Source organism: Apodemus sylvaticus, chromosome 10 (genome assembly GCF_947179515.1).
Source record: "Apodemus sylvaticus chromosome 10, mApoSyl1.1, whole genome shotgun sequence".
NCBI classification, from domain to species: domain Eukaryota; kingdom Metazoa; phylum Chordata; class Mammalia; order Rodentia; family Muridae; genus Apodemus; species Apodemus sylvaticus.
Genome location: NC_067481.1, coordinates 57,182,588 through 57,199,055, shown reverse-complemented (window position 1 = coordinate 57,199,055; position 16,468 = coordinate 57,182,588). Strand labels below are relative to the sequence as shown.

The 16,468-nt window shown below is 44.1% G+C and overlaps 1 protein-coding gene across 2 annotated transcripts in view; it reads left to right on the top strand.

Annotated features, from left to right (window-relative positions):
• Myh8 (myosin heavy chain 8) overlaps positions 1 to 13,299 on the top strand; it is a 29,148-nt gene extending 15,849 nt beyond the window's left edge. For both annotated transcript variants that reach the window (XM_052195486.1, XM_052195485.1), the window contains exons 21-38: positions 1,538 to 1,780; positions 1,892 to 2,068; positions 2,148 to 2,293; positions 2,375 to 2,465; positions 2,728 to 3,117; positions 3,792 to 3,918; positions 4,239 to 4,357; positions 4,475 to 4,671; positions 5,943 to 6,126; positions 6,207 to 6,372; positions 6,467 to 6,591; positions 8,112 to 8,420; positions 9,065 to 9,268; positions 10,360 to 10,485; positions 10,572 to 10,742; positions 10,909 to 11,013; positions 11,640 to 11,735; positions 13,064 to 13,299. In XM_052195486.1, the coding sequence (XP_052051446.1) occupies positions 1,538 to 1,780; positions 1,892 to 2,068; positions 2,148 to 2,293; positions 2,375 to 2,465; positions 2,728 to 3,117; positions 3,792 to 3,918; positions 4,239 to 4,357; positions 4,475 to 4,671; positions 5,943 to 6,126; positions 6,207 to 6,372; positions 6,467 to 6,591; positions 8,112 to 8,420; positions 9,065 to 9,268; positions 10,360 to 10,485; positions 10,572 to 10,742; positions 10,909 to 11,013; positions 11,640 to 11,735; positions 13,064 to 13,213 (3,126 nt within the window). In that variant the 3' untranslated portion in view covers positions 13,214 to 13,299. The remainder of the gene's footprint in view (positions 1 to 1,537; positions 1,781 to 1,891; positions 2,069 to 2,147; positions 2,294 to 2,374; positions 2,466 to 2,727; positions 3,118 to 3,791; positions 3,919 to 4,238; positions 4,358 to 4,474; positions 4,672 to 5,942; positions 6,127 to 6,206; positions 6,373 to 6,466; positions 6,592 to 8,111; positions 8,421 to 9,064; positions 9,269 to 10,359; positions 10,486 to 10,571; positions 10,743 to 10,908; positions 11,014 to 11,639; positions 11,736 to 13,063) is intronic.
• The last annotated feature ends 3,169 nt before the right edge of the window (positions 13,300 to 16,468 follow it).

The following is a 16,468-nucleotide window of genomic DNA, read 5'->3' as shown; positions in this document are numbered from 1 at the left end:
TTTCAGCCTTAGCAATGGAGTGAGATTTTGTCTCAAAATAAAGAGTAAAAAAGAGGGGGGTACAGTACAGCACTTTCCCATCTGCTAAAAATCCTGGGTTCAGTTCTCAGCAAAATGCAAGAAAAAAAGCAACAACAATAATAAATAAATAAATAAATAAATGAATAATAAACTCCACAAGGAAGGTTCTATTCAGAAAGTCTGAGTGCTTAAGCCTGGCTTATAAGACAAGCTAATCAGTACTTGGGTGTCAGAAGCAGGCAGATTCTCTGTGACTTCAAGGTCAGAGGGTCTACATAGTACATTCCAAGACAGCCAGGGTTATGTAGAAAAACCCTGTCTTTAAAAAAGTTAGAATAACCATCCTTCTTTTCCTCCTTCCTTGAGATTTAACTCACTGAGCCTTACTCCGGAAGGCAGTGCGTGACACCCTCCCCAACTCTTTCATCCATGAATGAGCCTCTCAAGGTCACCCTTCCTGAGTCCAGGAAGAGGCTGTAGTCAAGGAGGGGAGGGAATCCAGAAAGAGCACTTAGTCAGACATAACTGCCCATTTCTTGGGTCAACAAACCCAACAGTGGTAGGAAGAAATCTTGGGAAGGATAGTTTTCCAAACGTTTGAAACTAGATCCTGTCTCTTTCCATGGTTGATCAGAGTAAATATGCATCACTATTAAAGGTAAGATCAAGTACACAAGAAGTCCTCAGCCGAATCCAGTTTAAACACTTAAGATAAAACACACACTGAGAAGCTAGAGAAATCCCCAAGGCAGAGGCATCTAGTAAGTTAGCGGCTGAATTTTTGAGTCCTTTAATTAGTTACTTATAAAATTTTTAGATAGCAGCATATTTCTCAGAGTTGCTTGTTCTTATATATTCTGAAATTCACTTTGAGGATAATAAGTAATTTTTTTAAATAGAAATGGAAACTTCAAGCAATTATAGTGTTAGGGACAATCATAAACGTTGGAATGAATTAAAAATGCTGTGTGGAAATGTATTCCATTTACCTTTTACTTTTCTTTTTTTTTAAATCCTATTTGGCAACTAGTATTGATAAAATAATTGACATCGAAACCAATTGGTCACTAAATCAACATCTTTGACTATAACAACTAAATAGTGATCAGAAATTAACTATTACAACCTTCTTATTTACATATAAAAAACTGAGACTGTGGGGGTGTGGGGAGCAACTTGCCCTAGACAAGCCTATGGATCTTTGGAGACAAGAATCCAGGCTTCTTACTGCCCTGCCTGCAAATCTTTCTCTTTGCTACACACAATTCTACAGTCACCACCTTCTCCAGCCCAATCATTGTGTAGATTCTTTTGCTTCTAAACATCTGGTCTCATTTTCTAATTAGGTGCATGTGTCTACATCAGACTTAATACTCAATTTAAGGTGAACTTATGTTCATGCTGAAAAATTCAAACAGAATTCAGATGAAAACTAGATACTTCCCCCCCACCCCCCAATAAAAAGCAAGTTTCAAAACAAGCAACAGACTGTCTCCATGTCTTAATGAATCCACAGGAAGCAGACAGCTTGGCTGATGCTGAGGAAAGGTGTGAACAATTGATCAAAAACAAAATCCAACTGGAGGCCAAAATCAAAGAGGTGACTGAGAGAGCCGAGGATGAGGAGGAGATCAATGCTGAGCTCACGGCCAAGAAGAGGAAGCTGGAGGACGAGTGCTCAGAGCTGAAGAAGGACATCGATGACCTTGAGCTGACACTGGCCAAGGTCGAGAAGGAGAAGCACGCCACGGAGAACAAGGTATGAGATGTGAACATGGGAAGCTTGTGACTCACTTTAATTAAGAAGCAAAACATAAAACCCAAACTATTAAGACCTAACATTTAATGGAAAGCACGCTTCCTTCCCAAGGTGAAAAACCTGACAGAGGAGATGGCAGGCCTGGACGAGACCATCGCCAAGCTGACCAAGGAGAAGAAGGCCCTTCAGGAGGCCCACCAGCAGACCCTGGATGACCTGCAGGCAGAGGAGGACAAAGTCAACACCCTGACCAAAGCCAAAACCAAGCTCGAACAGCAAGTGGATGATGTAAGCACATTTCAAATGCCCTTCTGACATATTTCTTTAAGTGCATGTCAACTTTAACAGGTCTCTCTTCCCCCATCAGCTTGAAGGATCGCTAGAGCAAGAAAAGAAACTGAGGATGGATCTAGAAAGAGCCAAGAGGAAACTGGAGGGGGACCTGAAACTGGCCCAGGAATCCACAATGGACATAGAAAATGACAAACAGCAGCTCGATGAGAGACTTAAAAAGTAGGAGCTCCAGAAAGAATTCTGTATGCTGCCATTTTTCAAATAATTTGCATATTAATGTGTCTGCTATTCTGTCTAAAGGAAGGAGTTTGAAATCAGCAATCTGATAAGCAAAATTGAAGATGAGCAAGCCGTGGAAATCCAGCTGCAAAAGAAGATCAAAGAATTGCAGGTGAATCTTCTCACATCTTTCTTTCTTTCCTTCTTTCATTTCTTTCTTTCTTTCTTTTCATTCATTCATCTTGGTGGTCATCATTCTGGTGTACATCTACACTATGTAGCCCAGGTTGACCTCACACTCACAGTCCCCCTGTCTCAGCATCCTGAGTTCTGAGATAAAAGGCATGGACTACTAGCCCCTTGCCTTTCATTTTTTTCTACACACCAAAAAATGATAACATTGAGATGTGTTAATGTGCATGTTTGATTTCCAGGCCCGCATCGAGGAGCTGGAGGAGGAAATCGAGGCAGAGCGGGCCTCCAGGGCCAAAGCAGAGAAGCAGCGCTCTGACCTCTCCCGGGAACTGGAGGAGATCAGTGAGAGGCTGGAAGAAGCTGGCGGGGCCACCTCTGCTCAGGTGGAAATGAACAAGAAGAGGGAGGCTGAGTTCCAGAAACTTCGCAGGGACCTGGAGGAGTCCACCCTGCAGCACGAAGCCACATCAGCCACACTTCGGAAGAAGCACGCAGACAGTATGGCTGAGCTTGGGGAGCAGATCGACAACCTGCAGCGGGTGAAGCAGAAGCTGGAGAAGGAGAAGAGTGAACTGAAGATGGAGATCGACGACCTTAGCAGTAATGCAGAGGCCATCGCCAAGGCCAAGGTACCTAACACTGCGACAGCATCCATGGTTCTTGGTATCAAACATGGTTTGCAGGCATTTTATAGCATTATTCAAATATTTCCCATCCTAATATATTCCCATAATTTCATTTTCTACATTTTCTAAAATTTTAAAGTAAACCACTAGTATGACTTCGAAATCCACTTAAGTGTCAACATCATTGGAATATATGACTTTTTTTTCCAATAATGAATATAAGATGCATGTTAAGTTCTGGCATATGCCAAATACCAACTTTCTACTCATATCTCACTTTTAAAAAACATATTTTATCCTTTTAATATTAAAACATCTCAATTACTTTAAAAATTGGGGTTAAATTTTTCTTCTTTTGTTCTTTTCCTTTCCTTCCCTGCCTTTTCTTTTCTTTTCTTTCCTTTCCTTCCTTTTCCTTTCCTTTTCTTTCTTTTATTTCCTTTCCTTCTTCCCTTCCCTTCCCTTCCCTTTCCTTCCCTTTTCTTTTCCCTTCCCTTCCCTCCCCTTCTCTTTTCTTTTCCCTTCCCTTCCCTATTCTTCTCTTCTCTTCTCTTCTCTTCTCTTCTCTTCTCTTCTCTTCTCTTCTCTTCTCTTCTCTTCTCTTCTCTTCTCTTCTCTTCTCTTTTCTTTTCTTTTCTTGACTGTTTTCCGATTCTCCCTTGCCCTGTGATCCTTAGGGAAACCTGGAGAAGATGTGCCGCACTCTGGAGGACCAGGTGAGCGAGCTGAAGTCCAAGGAGGAGGAGCAGCAGAGGCTCATCAACGAGCTGACAGCGCAGAGGGGACGTCTGCAGACAGAAGCAGGTAGAGACTCCTTCCCTGACCTCCCACACCCTGCCGTGCACAAAGCGGGTTCTTACTGTGCAGTAATACTCTCATTTAAGAGGGAAATCAACATACTATCAGAACTTTTCAGAGCAGGTCACAAAGGTGTGGGGAAACAAAATTAAGTACAGAAGTTTCTTATGTTCCTGCCACACCCCTGTTTGCCAAGGTGCATTTTTCCTTTTGTTTTGTTTTGCTACTGTCCATGTCTATAACAATGCTTAGAAATGAATAAAAATATATACCTGTGCACATAGCTTATTGTTAAACCCCGAGTTCTCCGCCTCTGCTTTTCTTAGGGGAGTACTCCAGAAAGCTGGATGAGAAAGATGCTTTAGTCTCTCAGTTGTCAAGAAGCAAGCAGGCATTTACCCAGCAGATTGAGGAGCTGAAGCGTCAGCTTGAGGAAGAAACCAAGGTGAGTTTTACCAGAGATCTCGACAAACCAAACCTGAGAATGTTATAGCTACTTGAGGTGTGTGCGCTAAACATTATGGGATATACGAATGAAATCATCGTACTATAATTTCTGCAGGCCAAGAACGCGCTGGCCCACGCCCTGCAGTCCTCCCGCCATGACTGTGACCTGCTGCGGGAACAGTACGAGGAGGAGCAGGAAGGCAAAGCCGAGCTGCAGAGGGCCATGTCCAAGGCCAACAGCGAGGTGGCCCAGTGGAGGACCAAATATGAGACGGATGCCATCCAGCGCACGGAGGAGCTGGAGGAGGCCAAGTATGGGATGTGAACTTAAGAGAACAAAGATATGGTCTCCGTGCTCCCTAATGCAGCAAGTTCCACAAGAAGCCATGGGGATCTTGCTGCTAGTGACATGAAAACTGTCAGTAGCTGACATTTATTGAGTGCAGTTCCTTTTAGCCATGTAGCTGTCGATTCAGGAGCTGAAGGGAAGGAGAGTCCTGCCTTTTCTAGTCTGCTCTGACCCTGTGCCAAGTGTTATACATCCATAGGCTCATTTAGCATCATAGCAATATTAGGTCACTACTTTTTCCTTTTATCAATGAAAGAACTGAGACTAAAAGAAGTTAACCTTCTAACCTGAGGGCATAGACTTATTTAGAGGAACAGCCCGTATTGGAGCCAGAGGTTCTGATTACAGAGTTCATCTTCTTAAGCTCAGAGTAGACCAAACATCCCTCATAAAAATCACAATTGAATTCCCTATACTATACAAAATTTCTAGGATTTGTGTAAATAAAATAAAGCTTTAGTCTTGGTAGAAAGGGGGCACCTTCAAATACACCTTTCTGGTTTCAAGTTTAAAGGGGTTATTTGTATCTGAAGGATGTGGCCTTGGCCTACCAAAAAGAATGAAGCAAGAATATAGACCACTTAAGCCAGGCAGTGGTGGCGCACACCTTTAATCCCTGCTCCTGGGAGGCAGAGGCAGGCAGATTTCTGAGTTCAAGGCCAGCCTGGCCTACAGAGTGAGTTCCAGGACAGTCAATGTTACATAGAGAAACCCTGTCTCAAAAAAACCAAACCAAACAAACAAAAAACAAACAAAGAAAGAATATAGACCACTTTGCTTATGCATGAATTGTCCATATTTATCATTATTGTATTCTCTAGTTAGACTGTCCAAACATATAGCATTCTCTCTGGGTGGGTGGGAGGGAGTCATAAAAGGAATCAGAAAAGTCTGAGATAACAAACATGGTCATAAGAAGGGATGTATAAACCAATCAACAATGTTGTCCTAGCTGATGATTTTCACAGTCATTCCCAATCAGAAGTTCTGTAAGTTTGGAGTCATTGATAGATTAAAGCACCTAGCACTGACAGTAACATCCCAAAGACTTCACTGAGCCCAACCATCTGCCATTTTGTACCGTTCAAATTTGTCAGTCTAGAATGAAGTATTGTGATCACTGCTGAGAAACAGATGGGCTCACCAGCCTAGGGCAGGATGGCGAGAGGGGCTGTCCAGTTACTGTTTTGTTCCTGGCTTTGGCTGGGTCTTGACAGTCTGGCTGCCTTTTCAGGAAGAAGCTGGCTCAGCGTCTGCAGGCGGCCGAGGAGCACGTGGAAGCCGTGAACGCCAAGTGTGCTTCCCTGGAGAAGACGAAGCAGCGGCTGCAGAATGAGGTGGAGGACCTCATGCTGGACGTGGAGAGGACCAACGCCGCCTGCGCCGCTCTGGACAAGAAGCAGAGAAACTTCGACAAGGTGGTCTAGCCTGCTTGAACTTTATGAAAACTCTATTAAGTCTTCTCTTTGTCTCAGCTGACAATCTATGGCCTTTTCAGGTTCTATCAGAATGGAGACAGAAGTATGAGGAAACTCAGGCTGAGCTTGAGTCCTGCCAGAAGGAGTCCCGTTCTCTCAGCACTGAGCTGTTCAAAGTGAAGAACGCCTATGAGGAGTCTCTGGATCAACTGGAGACGCTAAAGAGAGAGAACAAGAATCTGCAGCGTAAGTCCCAATCTTCACAACCCTGCTCAGTCCCGGCTGGACCCTCCCATGTTGCTATCATCTCAACCACTTCTTCCTGTCTGTTCTTCCACAGAGGAGATTTCTGACCTGACTGAGCAGATTGCAGAGGGAGGGAAACACATTCATGAGCTGGAGAAAATAAAGAAGCAAGTGGAACAAGAGAAGTGTGAGATCCAGGCTGCCTTAGAAGAAGCGGAGGTATGTTGTTGCTATGCTGGGGGGTGGGGGTGGGAAAACAGCAGGCAGACATTAGCAAAGATATCAAACATCATGGCATTATGAATTGAATACATTATTATGCAGCAGATTTAAATTTAAATTTGGGACCTTTGTGCACAGGGCAAGTAGACAATCCTATCAAAAGTTTTCATATTGTCAGTCCTGGAGGCTGGAGAGATGTCTCATATGTTAAGAGCTTGTAATGCTCTTCGAGAAGATCTGAGTGCAGTTCCCAGTACCCACATCTGGTGGCTCACAACCACCTGCAACTCTAGCTCCTTCTTCTGAACTCCAAGACCTCCTGCAGAGACATGACATACATCCACACAGACGCGTGTGCACATAAATAAAAATAAGTTTAAGAAAAATGCAAACGACCCCATCCTTTCAGTTTCTTAGGATTTACCACAAGAAAAATAATCTGAAGAGGTAAAACATTGAGGCATATATGTCCAATAAAGAAAGGAGGCAAGCTAGAACAGTAGAATTCAAAATAACAATGAAGTGTGGCTATAGGCCAGGAAAAGGTACACATACCCGAAATCCCAGCTTAGGGGTAGAGGCAGGAGGATTAAGTCCAAATTTGAGGCCAGCTTGATCTACATAGTAAGACCCAGGTCATTCAGAGCTTTATAGCAAAATTACACCTTAGAAGACCAAAAGAAGCCCACAAAAACCGCTCAGTAGTTTAAGGCAATTTACGCCCTTTATCCAGTCGTCAGAACCCAAAAGATAGGAGAGAAGCAACTCCCACAGATTATTCTCTGACCTTCGTGTTCTGTCTTTCTGTCCGTCTAAATTATTTATTAAGTAAATAAGTGAAAAGATGACCAAAAGTAAGATTAATGTGGGGAAAGATTTATGATAGACATGAATGTTTGCTTTTAAAATGCAAGACATATTTGCATACAAAGCTTTGATTAGATAAAAATAGACAAAAAATAGAAATGGGGAAACGGAAAAACCATGAGTGAGCTCAAGGCAATCCTGAGACACAAAGCAAGACACTGTGCCTTAGAAATAGCAGAAAAAATTGTACCACATTAAAAGAGTTGTCTCTTGTCTTTCTGTGAGGAGCAATGGGGAGCTTTGTTTTTAGACATTGCCTCCACATTGCATAGTGAGTACACATTATATAATTGGGGAAAACTATTTTAAATCTAATAGTTTCTATTAGATTTATATGTCATACATGAAGACTGCAGACATACATGTATATATATAGTATGCTTATACTACATGCAAAAAGATAATTCTGTTAGTATGTCATGAATCTTTAGATAGTGCATAGTGCCTTTATGACAGAACTTCCTATATAATCTGTGACTGGATAAACAAATGAAAATAAATGATTCACCACATAGGTTCTTAGGACAACTATATTAACTGTAAAGTTCAACAAGATGACAGCAGTAAGAGTGCGCCTCACAAACTCAGAGTAGACTCCAGCCACTTGAGTTCTCTTCTGCTCAGTGAGGTCTAATCACTGTTTCCTTAAGGCATCTCTGGAGCATGAGGAGGGGAAGATCCTGCGCATCCAGCTGGAGCTGAACCAAGTCAAGTCTGAGATCGACAGGAAGATTGCTGAGAAGGATGAGGAGATCGACCAGCTGAAGAGAAACCACATTAGAGTTGTGGAGACCATGCAGAGCACGTTGGACGCCGAGATCAGGAGCCGGAACGATGCTCTGAGAGTCAAGAAGAAGATGGAGGGAGACCTCAACGAGATGGAAATCCAGCTGAACCATGCCAACCGCTTGGCTGCCGAGAGCTTGAGGAACTACAGGAACACACAAGGCATCCTCAAGGTAGACACACATTTGCCTCTTAGACGTTCTCACAATTATTTCTTAAGCTACCTGTTCTTAGCTACTTTCACCCACTGCTGTGATAAAATATCCTAGTGAAAAGCAACTTTAGGAAGGTGTTTACTGTGGCTCACAATGTGCTTCAAGCATAATAGTCTATAGACATCATATGTAGACGATCACACAAAAGGTGAATGACAAGAAGGAGAATACACAGGCTTTACACAAAACAGGCCTGAGGTTGGGTCTTGGTTTTGTCACTTTGACTTTAAGGAAGTTAGTTAACTTCTTGGGCCTGTTACTTCTTCTATATAATAAAAATAAGCTTCCTGCCTCATGGATGCTGTAAGGATCCAATGAGGTAGCACGTGTCAAGCACTATGTGGAGTGTGTAGAAAACTGCTCTATAATTGATAAAGGATGGTGACAGGCATGTGACAGATAATAAGTTAAAGGCAGAGACGGAACAAGACTCTGTCCCTTGATAATTTGCTCCCACTCTAAACAAGTGTCGCCATCATTCTGAAGCTCATACAAATGACAGGCAAGTCCTCTCCTGTTCCTAACACCAGTGCACTCCTCTAGCTCACCCCCTAGGTGTTCGAAGCCTCTTCAGAATAGTCAAAATATTTCTTAACTGATAGGACACCCAGCTGCACCTGGATGACGCTCTCCGGGGCCAAGAGGACCTGAAGGAGCAGCTGGCAATAGTGGAGCGCAGGGCCAACCTGCTGCAGGCTGAGATCGAGGAGCTGAGGGCCACTCTGGAGCAGACTGAGAGGAGCAGGAAGATCGCAGAGCAGGAGCTGCTGGATGCCAGTGAGCGAGTGCAGCTCCTCCACACCCAGGTGAGCCGACTGCTGATGCTCTGCGAGTGAGGATGTGTACAACCGAGGATGGAGCTATATCCTCGACCACCATTGTAGCTACGAGAGGGATCTGGGTCATCTTATTGTGCATTCCTATTTATCTTTTCTAGATTTTCTACCAAGAGGGCTTTGTAGATTTAGACATAAAGGTAGACGTTGGGGGTTAATAAAACCATGAAGAACAACCCTGGTAAGCATGACTCCAAATGGAAACACATGTCACGCAACACTTCTCAGGGGCACATCAGAGTTCAACTGCACCGTGATCACTGTGGCGCGGCCCCGAGTAGCTCTCTGCACCATCCCTTCTTGCCCAGACATTAAATGTCATAGCAGTCCCTTGTAAGATCTCCATGACACCAAAATGACCACACTCCAGCACTTCCAACACACACCAAGGGAGTTTTCCTTCTCTGCAAGAACACTGTGTTGAAATTTTAAGAAAATATTAAGAAAATATTTTCATAATACAAATTCAGAACCCCCCCCCACACACACACAATGGACAAGTCCTCCTCTCTATCTCTCCCTACACCGCCATGCACACATACATAGGTTTTTCTTTTTCTTTTTTTTTTTTTTTTGGAAAGACTTCCTGGGCCATGCACCCTCACACACGTAAAAACAAAACAAAAAACAAGAAGCCCATTATTCTCAACCTTTTAAGCAGAGAATACTATAAGGAAAACAAATGAAAAGAACAAAAACAAGATGACTACCAATAGTGGGCACTCGTTGCTGCTATCTCGAGACGGGATCTTCCCACAGGCTGGCCCCAGATTCATAATCCCCCTGCCTTAGCCCCTGCACTGCTGGGATGGCAAGCACTCACTGTCATACTCTGTCAATACGGCATTCTTAAAGCTTCAGAGGTCCTCCTGTGTGAGTCAGGTAGGCAGTAAGGGACTGAGTATGAGGAAGGAGGTTCCAACCATGCAAATTTCTGCCAAGTAGAATACTTCACATTAGTAAATTCTGGGGTTAGACTAAAATAGAACAATTGTAAACCCCAAGTGGGAAACCTGAAAATGTTATAAACTCCCACCCACCCCCCCCCTTTTTTTTAACAGAACACAAGCCTCATCAACACCAAGAAGAAGTTGGAAACCGATGTTTCACAGCTGCAGGGTGAAGTAGAAGAAGTGATTCAAGAGTCACGCAATGCCGAAGAGAAGGCTAAGAAAGCCATTACTGACGTGAGCATGCACACATTATCTTCCCCACACCTGTGCTGCCTGCCACCACCAGGGCTCATTATTTTCTTGATTTATTTGCCTCTCAGGCTGCCATGATGGCGGAGGAGCTGAAGAAGGAGCAGGACACCAGCGCCCACCTGGAGCGGATGAAGAAGAACCTGGAGCAGACGGTGAAGGACCTGCAGCACCGTCTGGACGAGGCTGAGCAGCTGGCGCTGAAGGGCGGCAAGAAGCAGATCCAGAAACTGGAGGCCAGGGTGGGTGTTCTGCAGGGTGGGGGTTGTCTGCAGGGTTCCTAAATCTGGAAAGGGCAAGGGGCACGCTCTTCTTGTGGGATCAGGAACACCCTGCTCATACCTGTAGTTGACCCTAGGCTAACTCCCCAACCCTGACTTGAGATACTTCTTTCTTTTTTGGTTACAGGTTCGTGAACTTGAAGGAGAGGTTGAAAATGAACAGAAACGTAATGCTGAGGCTGTTAAAGGGTTAAGGAAGCATGAAAGAAGAGTAAAGGAACTTACTTACCAGGTAAGAGGAATAGCTTTCTAGAATGCACAGCTATCTTGCCCAAAGGGAAAGGAAAACTCCCATGACTACTTAGGTGGCACTTGCAGACAGGCATGTTAACTCCATGTATGTAAAAGACACACATTAACTCCATGTATGTAAAGGATAAAAGACAGAGTTGCTGGTCCCAGGCATATGCCAAACTAGGATGATTAGGGAAGCCTTTACAAAAAAACATAGAACGGGGCATGCAGCTCAGGGATAGGTACATATTCCACATGAGCTGGATTCCCACTAAGAGGAAGGAAGAAAGAAGGAGGAAAGAGAGAAGAGAAAGGGAAGAAAGAGAGGGAAGGCAGCATTAGAGAGAAATGAATACAGGCATTAAAGAAAAATAAGCTAGACGTTAGTCTTAGTGTGGCCTCTCCCAGAATGGGAGGGAAAGAACTAGAGAAGATGTACAGAGTTCCTAAGATGCATAAGGTGAACATCATACACATTAAACCAGCATGGGTATCCTTCACGGCGTGGGTTGGTCAAGTTTACCCCATGGTCCCCTTTCTGGCACACCAGCGACTTACTTTAGCACCGGAGGTAGACGTATTTCTTTGGATTGAATGTGTATCTTTTTTTAATCAAACTTTCAGACTGAGGAGGACCGCAAGAATGTGCTCAGGCTACAGGACCTGGTGGACAAATTACAGGCGAAGGTGAAATCCTACAAGAGACAAGCTGAGGAGGCTGTGAGTATCTTCGAGGCTTTGTAGAAAGAAGCAGAATTCTCTTGAAGAGAGAAAATGTGCTTTGCTTCGTTTTGTTGTTTTATTGTTTTTTAACGTATGGGGAGGAAGGAGGACACACAGTAAGACGCTACCATTCACGTATTTTACTAGGGTTGTGATCGTACAAATAATATAAGTGCACACCCCATGCTAATCACAGAGTAGGACTCAAGAGGAGATGTTTAAATATTGTTAGGCCGGAAGGACCAGGTAAAAAGAAAGCTCCGATTACCTGGCCTTAATTGATAGCAACAATCACGCATCAGAAACACTAACGCCAGGATGAACAATTCATGTCCCTCAACATTCACAAATCGTGTGTTCCTAAAAGTCAAATATCGATTGCTCGCCTTTCTCAGTTGACTTATTGATTCACTGTGTAGAAGGCTTTCCTCTCTGTATGTGCAGCTGCAGCCAGAACATGCAGGGATACTGGAGGGTCAGCTAGTGCTGAGCGGCCCTGTGTTCTGCAGGACTAAACAACAGAGAAACGATGCTGGAAGGTTCTCCAGCTCTCCTTTCCCCTGCTGTGCCCACCCCCATTCTTGTAGATAGACATGACAGGAAGGAAGGAAGGCACGAATAGTAACAGAACACAAAACTGGCAACTTCTGTCTTAATCCCACCTTTCCCCTTCTCTGCATTAGTCCTAAAACACACAGGGAAACAATAGTTAGTGGCATTTCCAAGCTATTTCAGTGGAAACGTTTGCTTACTGAGGACTCTGGGGGCACCTGGGTTTCTTCCTCCTCTTCACCCAAGATACACATCAAAAGAGTAAGCAAGGTGACAGTGGTTAAAAGGCACTGGCTGCTCTTCCAGAGAGTAAAGATTCAATTTCCAGCAACTACATGGTGGCCCACAATCATCTGTAACTACATTTCCAAGGGAAAGGAGTCTCCACTTGGAGGACCTCCAAGGTCCACTTCTGGCCTCCTTTGGCACTGCCTGAATATGTTGCATAAACATATACATTTATACATATATGTGTATGTGTGTATGTATGTATATGCAGACTAAACACCTGCACACATAAAATGAATTTTGAAAAAAGCAGGGAGGTGGTAAGAAGGTTTGACCAAAGGCTGGTCTCTTCCATTTGAAAACAATTTCTTCTTTCCTTCCTTCAAGGCAAAATTGTCACTAGAGTTACAAACTGGGTTGAGATTGGAGGTCAGACATGACCAGCACTACTTGAGAAGGAAATACAATTGTAGAATAATCTGACCTGGTAACAAACAGAGCGAGGCCTGCGGCTTCTAACTGCCACAACTCTCGTCTGTTCTCAGGAGGAGCAATCCAATGTCAACCTGGCCAAGTTCCGCAAGCTGCAGCACGAGCTGGAGGAAGCCGAGGAGCGGGCTGACATCGCTGAGTCCCAGGTCAACAAGCTGCGGGTGAAGAGCCGCGAGGTTCACACCAAAATCAGTGCGGAGTAAATGCATCTCGGGAGGCTGCCAAGTGACTGAAAGAAAGCACAAAATGTGCTGCTTTGGGTCGCTTCCTGGGTCACTTGCCTCTCTGTGTTTACTTTTAGCCTACTGCTGACTGAATTAAAAGCTACAAGGCATTGATAAATTAAACCAGGCTCCCTGTTTTATTTGCAAAATTGTTTGTTGGCAAAGCCAGTTCTCACATAACTCTTTTTTTTTAATTGTCATATATGTTTATGTAGAGTTATTTTAGTTCACTTCCTGTCGCTCCAATAACACACTGACAACTTGGGGGAGGAAAGGGTTTGTTTGGCTTACAGTTTACAGTTCACCAGTGAGAAGCCAGGGCAGGCTCTCAAGGCAGGGACGCAGGAACTGAAGCAGAGACCATGGAGGAAGCCTGCTTGCTAGCTTGCTCCCCATGACTTACTCTATCTACTTTCTTAAATACCCCAGGACCACCTGCGTGGTCTTAAACATCCCAGACTCACTCACAGACATGCCCTCAAGCTAATCAGATGGAGGCAGTTCCTCAGTTGAGGTTCCCCTTCCCAGATGACTCCCATTGATGCCACACAAATGAACACAGGAACATTCAATACCTCAACTCTCAAGTTCCCTCCCACACAGTATGGTCCAATAGGGCTTTTTGTTTGAGATAGGGTCTTTTTATGCTTTCCAAGCTAGATTTGAATTTAAGAGCCTCCACGCTGGGAGTGCTGGGAATACAAGTACGCAAAGCCATGCTTGGCTAGATCCTCTTTTAATAAATATGTCTGGATTGCTATAAATTACTAAGGAAATTCCTCACTGAGTGTACATCTGTGAAAGTGTCTTTTTGAGGGTGACTCTCCAGAAAGACTCATTCGGTGACTCTCGATACCATCCATTTACTGCCAGGCACTGCCCGAAATTCTGTGGGGTGTCAGAGAGAATGAACAGCTCTCAGAGATTCTACACTCTACCAGGAGAGAAAGGTCGCCAACACATGAGCAGCCATGCAATGTGATGGATCTGTGCAACTAGGAAAACCAGAGGTTGACGGACACAGTTGCATTTTATTGAGAGTCGTCACAGAAAGTCTCTCTAATGCAAACATATTCCAGCAGAGACCTGAAGGAAGCAAGAGAGTAAGCCAGACCAAGTATCTGAGGACTGAGCACTTCAAGACAGAAAATGTCAAGACTGAAGCTGGGGAGCTTTAGCTGCTCCGGGTGTGAGGAAGTTAGCCTGGCTATGACTGCAGGAGAATGAGACAAGAGAGGAACCAGGGGCGGATCATGCAACGGCCCCAGAGTCACTCAGTGCCTTACTTGTCTTCAGCACAGAGTCCACTGGGAAAGCCCGAGAAGCTTTTAAGTAGCATAGAGATATTAATATGTATTTTAAAGGAATCTTTTTGTCTGGTGTGTTGAAAAAACAACCTGGAGGGCCCACGGGCAGATACCTGGAGAGCAGTGAGGAGCCCCATGAAATGTAAGAGTTTTTAATATGGCAATGGATTAAACTAGAGAAAGAACATTGGGAGATAATTAAAAAGCTGATTCTATATTTCCTGCAGGGAGCACAGGGGACTTTCAGATGGGCTAGATGAGAGAGGGAAGGAAAGAGGGAGAAGAAAGGGGAGGAGGGACAGAGTGGGAGGAAGGGGAAACAGGAACAAGAAAATGAACTATGAAGACTGACAAGGGAAAGGGAGGGCCAGCGGAATCCAACAGTGCGGAGCGGTATAGCAAAAACTGCAATCTAGAGAAAGTTTACCTGTCACATACCTCTCCTTCCGCCTTCTAGCATCTCCCCCCCCCCAGCCCCCAGCAGCCTCAATTTTTCACAATATAAAAGGTACAGGCCACAGTCTCAGGTATGTTTACAGTAACAGTAAAATAAAAAGAAAGGGTTGCAGAGATGGCTCTTGCTGCTCTTCCTGAGGACCAGGGTTCATACCCCAGCACCCACATTGTAGGTCACAACTGTCTGGAACTCCAAGATCTGCCTGACACCCTCACACAGACATACATGCAGGCAAAACACTAATATGCATAAAATAAAGACAAAATAAAATTAAAAAAAAAAAAAGAAAGAAGCACAGACAAAATTTGCCGAGCATTTTGTCAAGTACAACTTTGGATCAAAGAGGAAATAAAAATCATAATCATAACAGTGACCATTTGTGGCATGAGCCACAAATGAAAAAAATATATAAACTGGACATCAAGATGCCTGTGTCTGTTCTTTGAAAGCTCCTGTTAAAGAGCATGAGAAGACAAGCCACGACAAGCCACATGCTACAGCAATGTTTACACAGACATGCAAATAGGTGCTGGAAATAATTCATCAGCACAGGTCCAAGGAAAAGAACAAAGCGCAGGGACACCTTCCCACACAGGTGTTAAAAGGCAGGAAGTGTGGTCCAGAGGTTGGGGCTGAACCTATCTATCATACCTGTCAGTCAGTGGGAAGTGACACAGCAGTTGGACAGATTTCTTCTTTTTTTTTTTTTAAAGTTAGGAAATAATCCTTACAGTGTAGCCATTCTACTGCTAGTTGCTTTCTCCAGAGAGCTGGAAGTACCTGCCACATGAACACGTGCATAGAAATGTTCACAGCGTAAGTAGTAAAGTCGCATAGTCGGAGAGAACCCAGATGTCCATCACCAGGTAAACAGGTAAACAAACTACAGTATTACCTGTAGTGGGTTAGCCTGATGCTGCTTGTATTCTAATGCTAATATTGGGCCAACCAGGACTGGTTGCCCCAGAGAGGAGAGAGTCTGCTCCTAAGCTGCTAAGTGACTCTGCACCCAAGTTATTTTTCATTGGTAAAGAAAGATGGCAACAGCCAATAGCTGGGCAGAAGAGACAGACACAGGTGGGTTTTGGGTTTTTCAGGGTTGGAGTCAGAGAAGGATCATGAGGGGAAGAAGAAGGTGCAGGAGGAGGAAAAGAAGCCTCCACTGGGTTAGGTGAGCCCTAGAAACATGGCCCTGAGGGCTAGCCAACTGGAGTTAGGAGCAGCCCAGATGAAAGCTAGTAAATAGGAAGCAATAAGTCAGGGTTTTCAATAGATAAGTAGATTCCAATAGCATGGAGGGTAGGTATTCCCCCAGCTCTTGTGGTATTTAAAGCTTATTGTAAATATGAAGACTGTGTGTGTCTTTTATCCAGAAACTAAAGGGTCGAAGGCAAGGTAGAACCCCCCGGAAGGGATTAAATATTTCTACACACACAGTGAATTGTTTCCCACAGTAAAGGAAAAACTGAA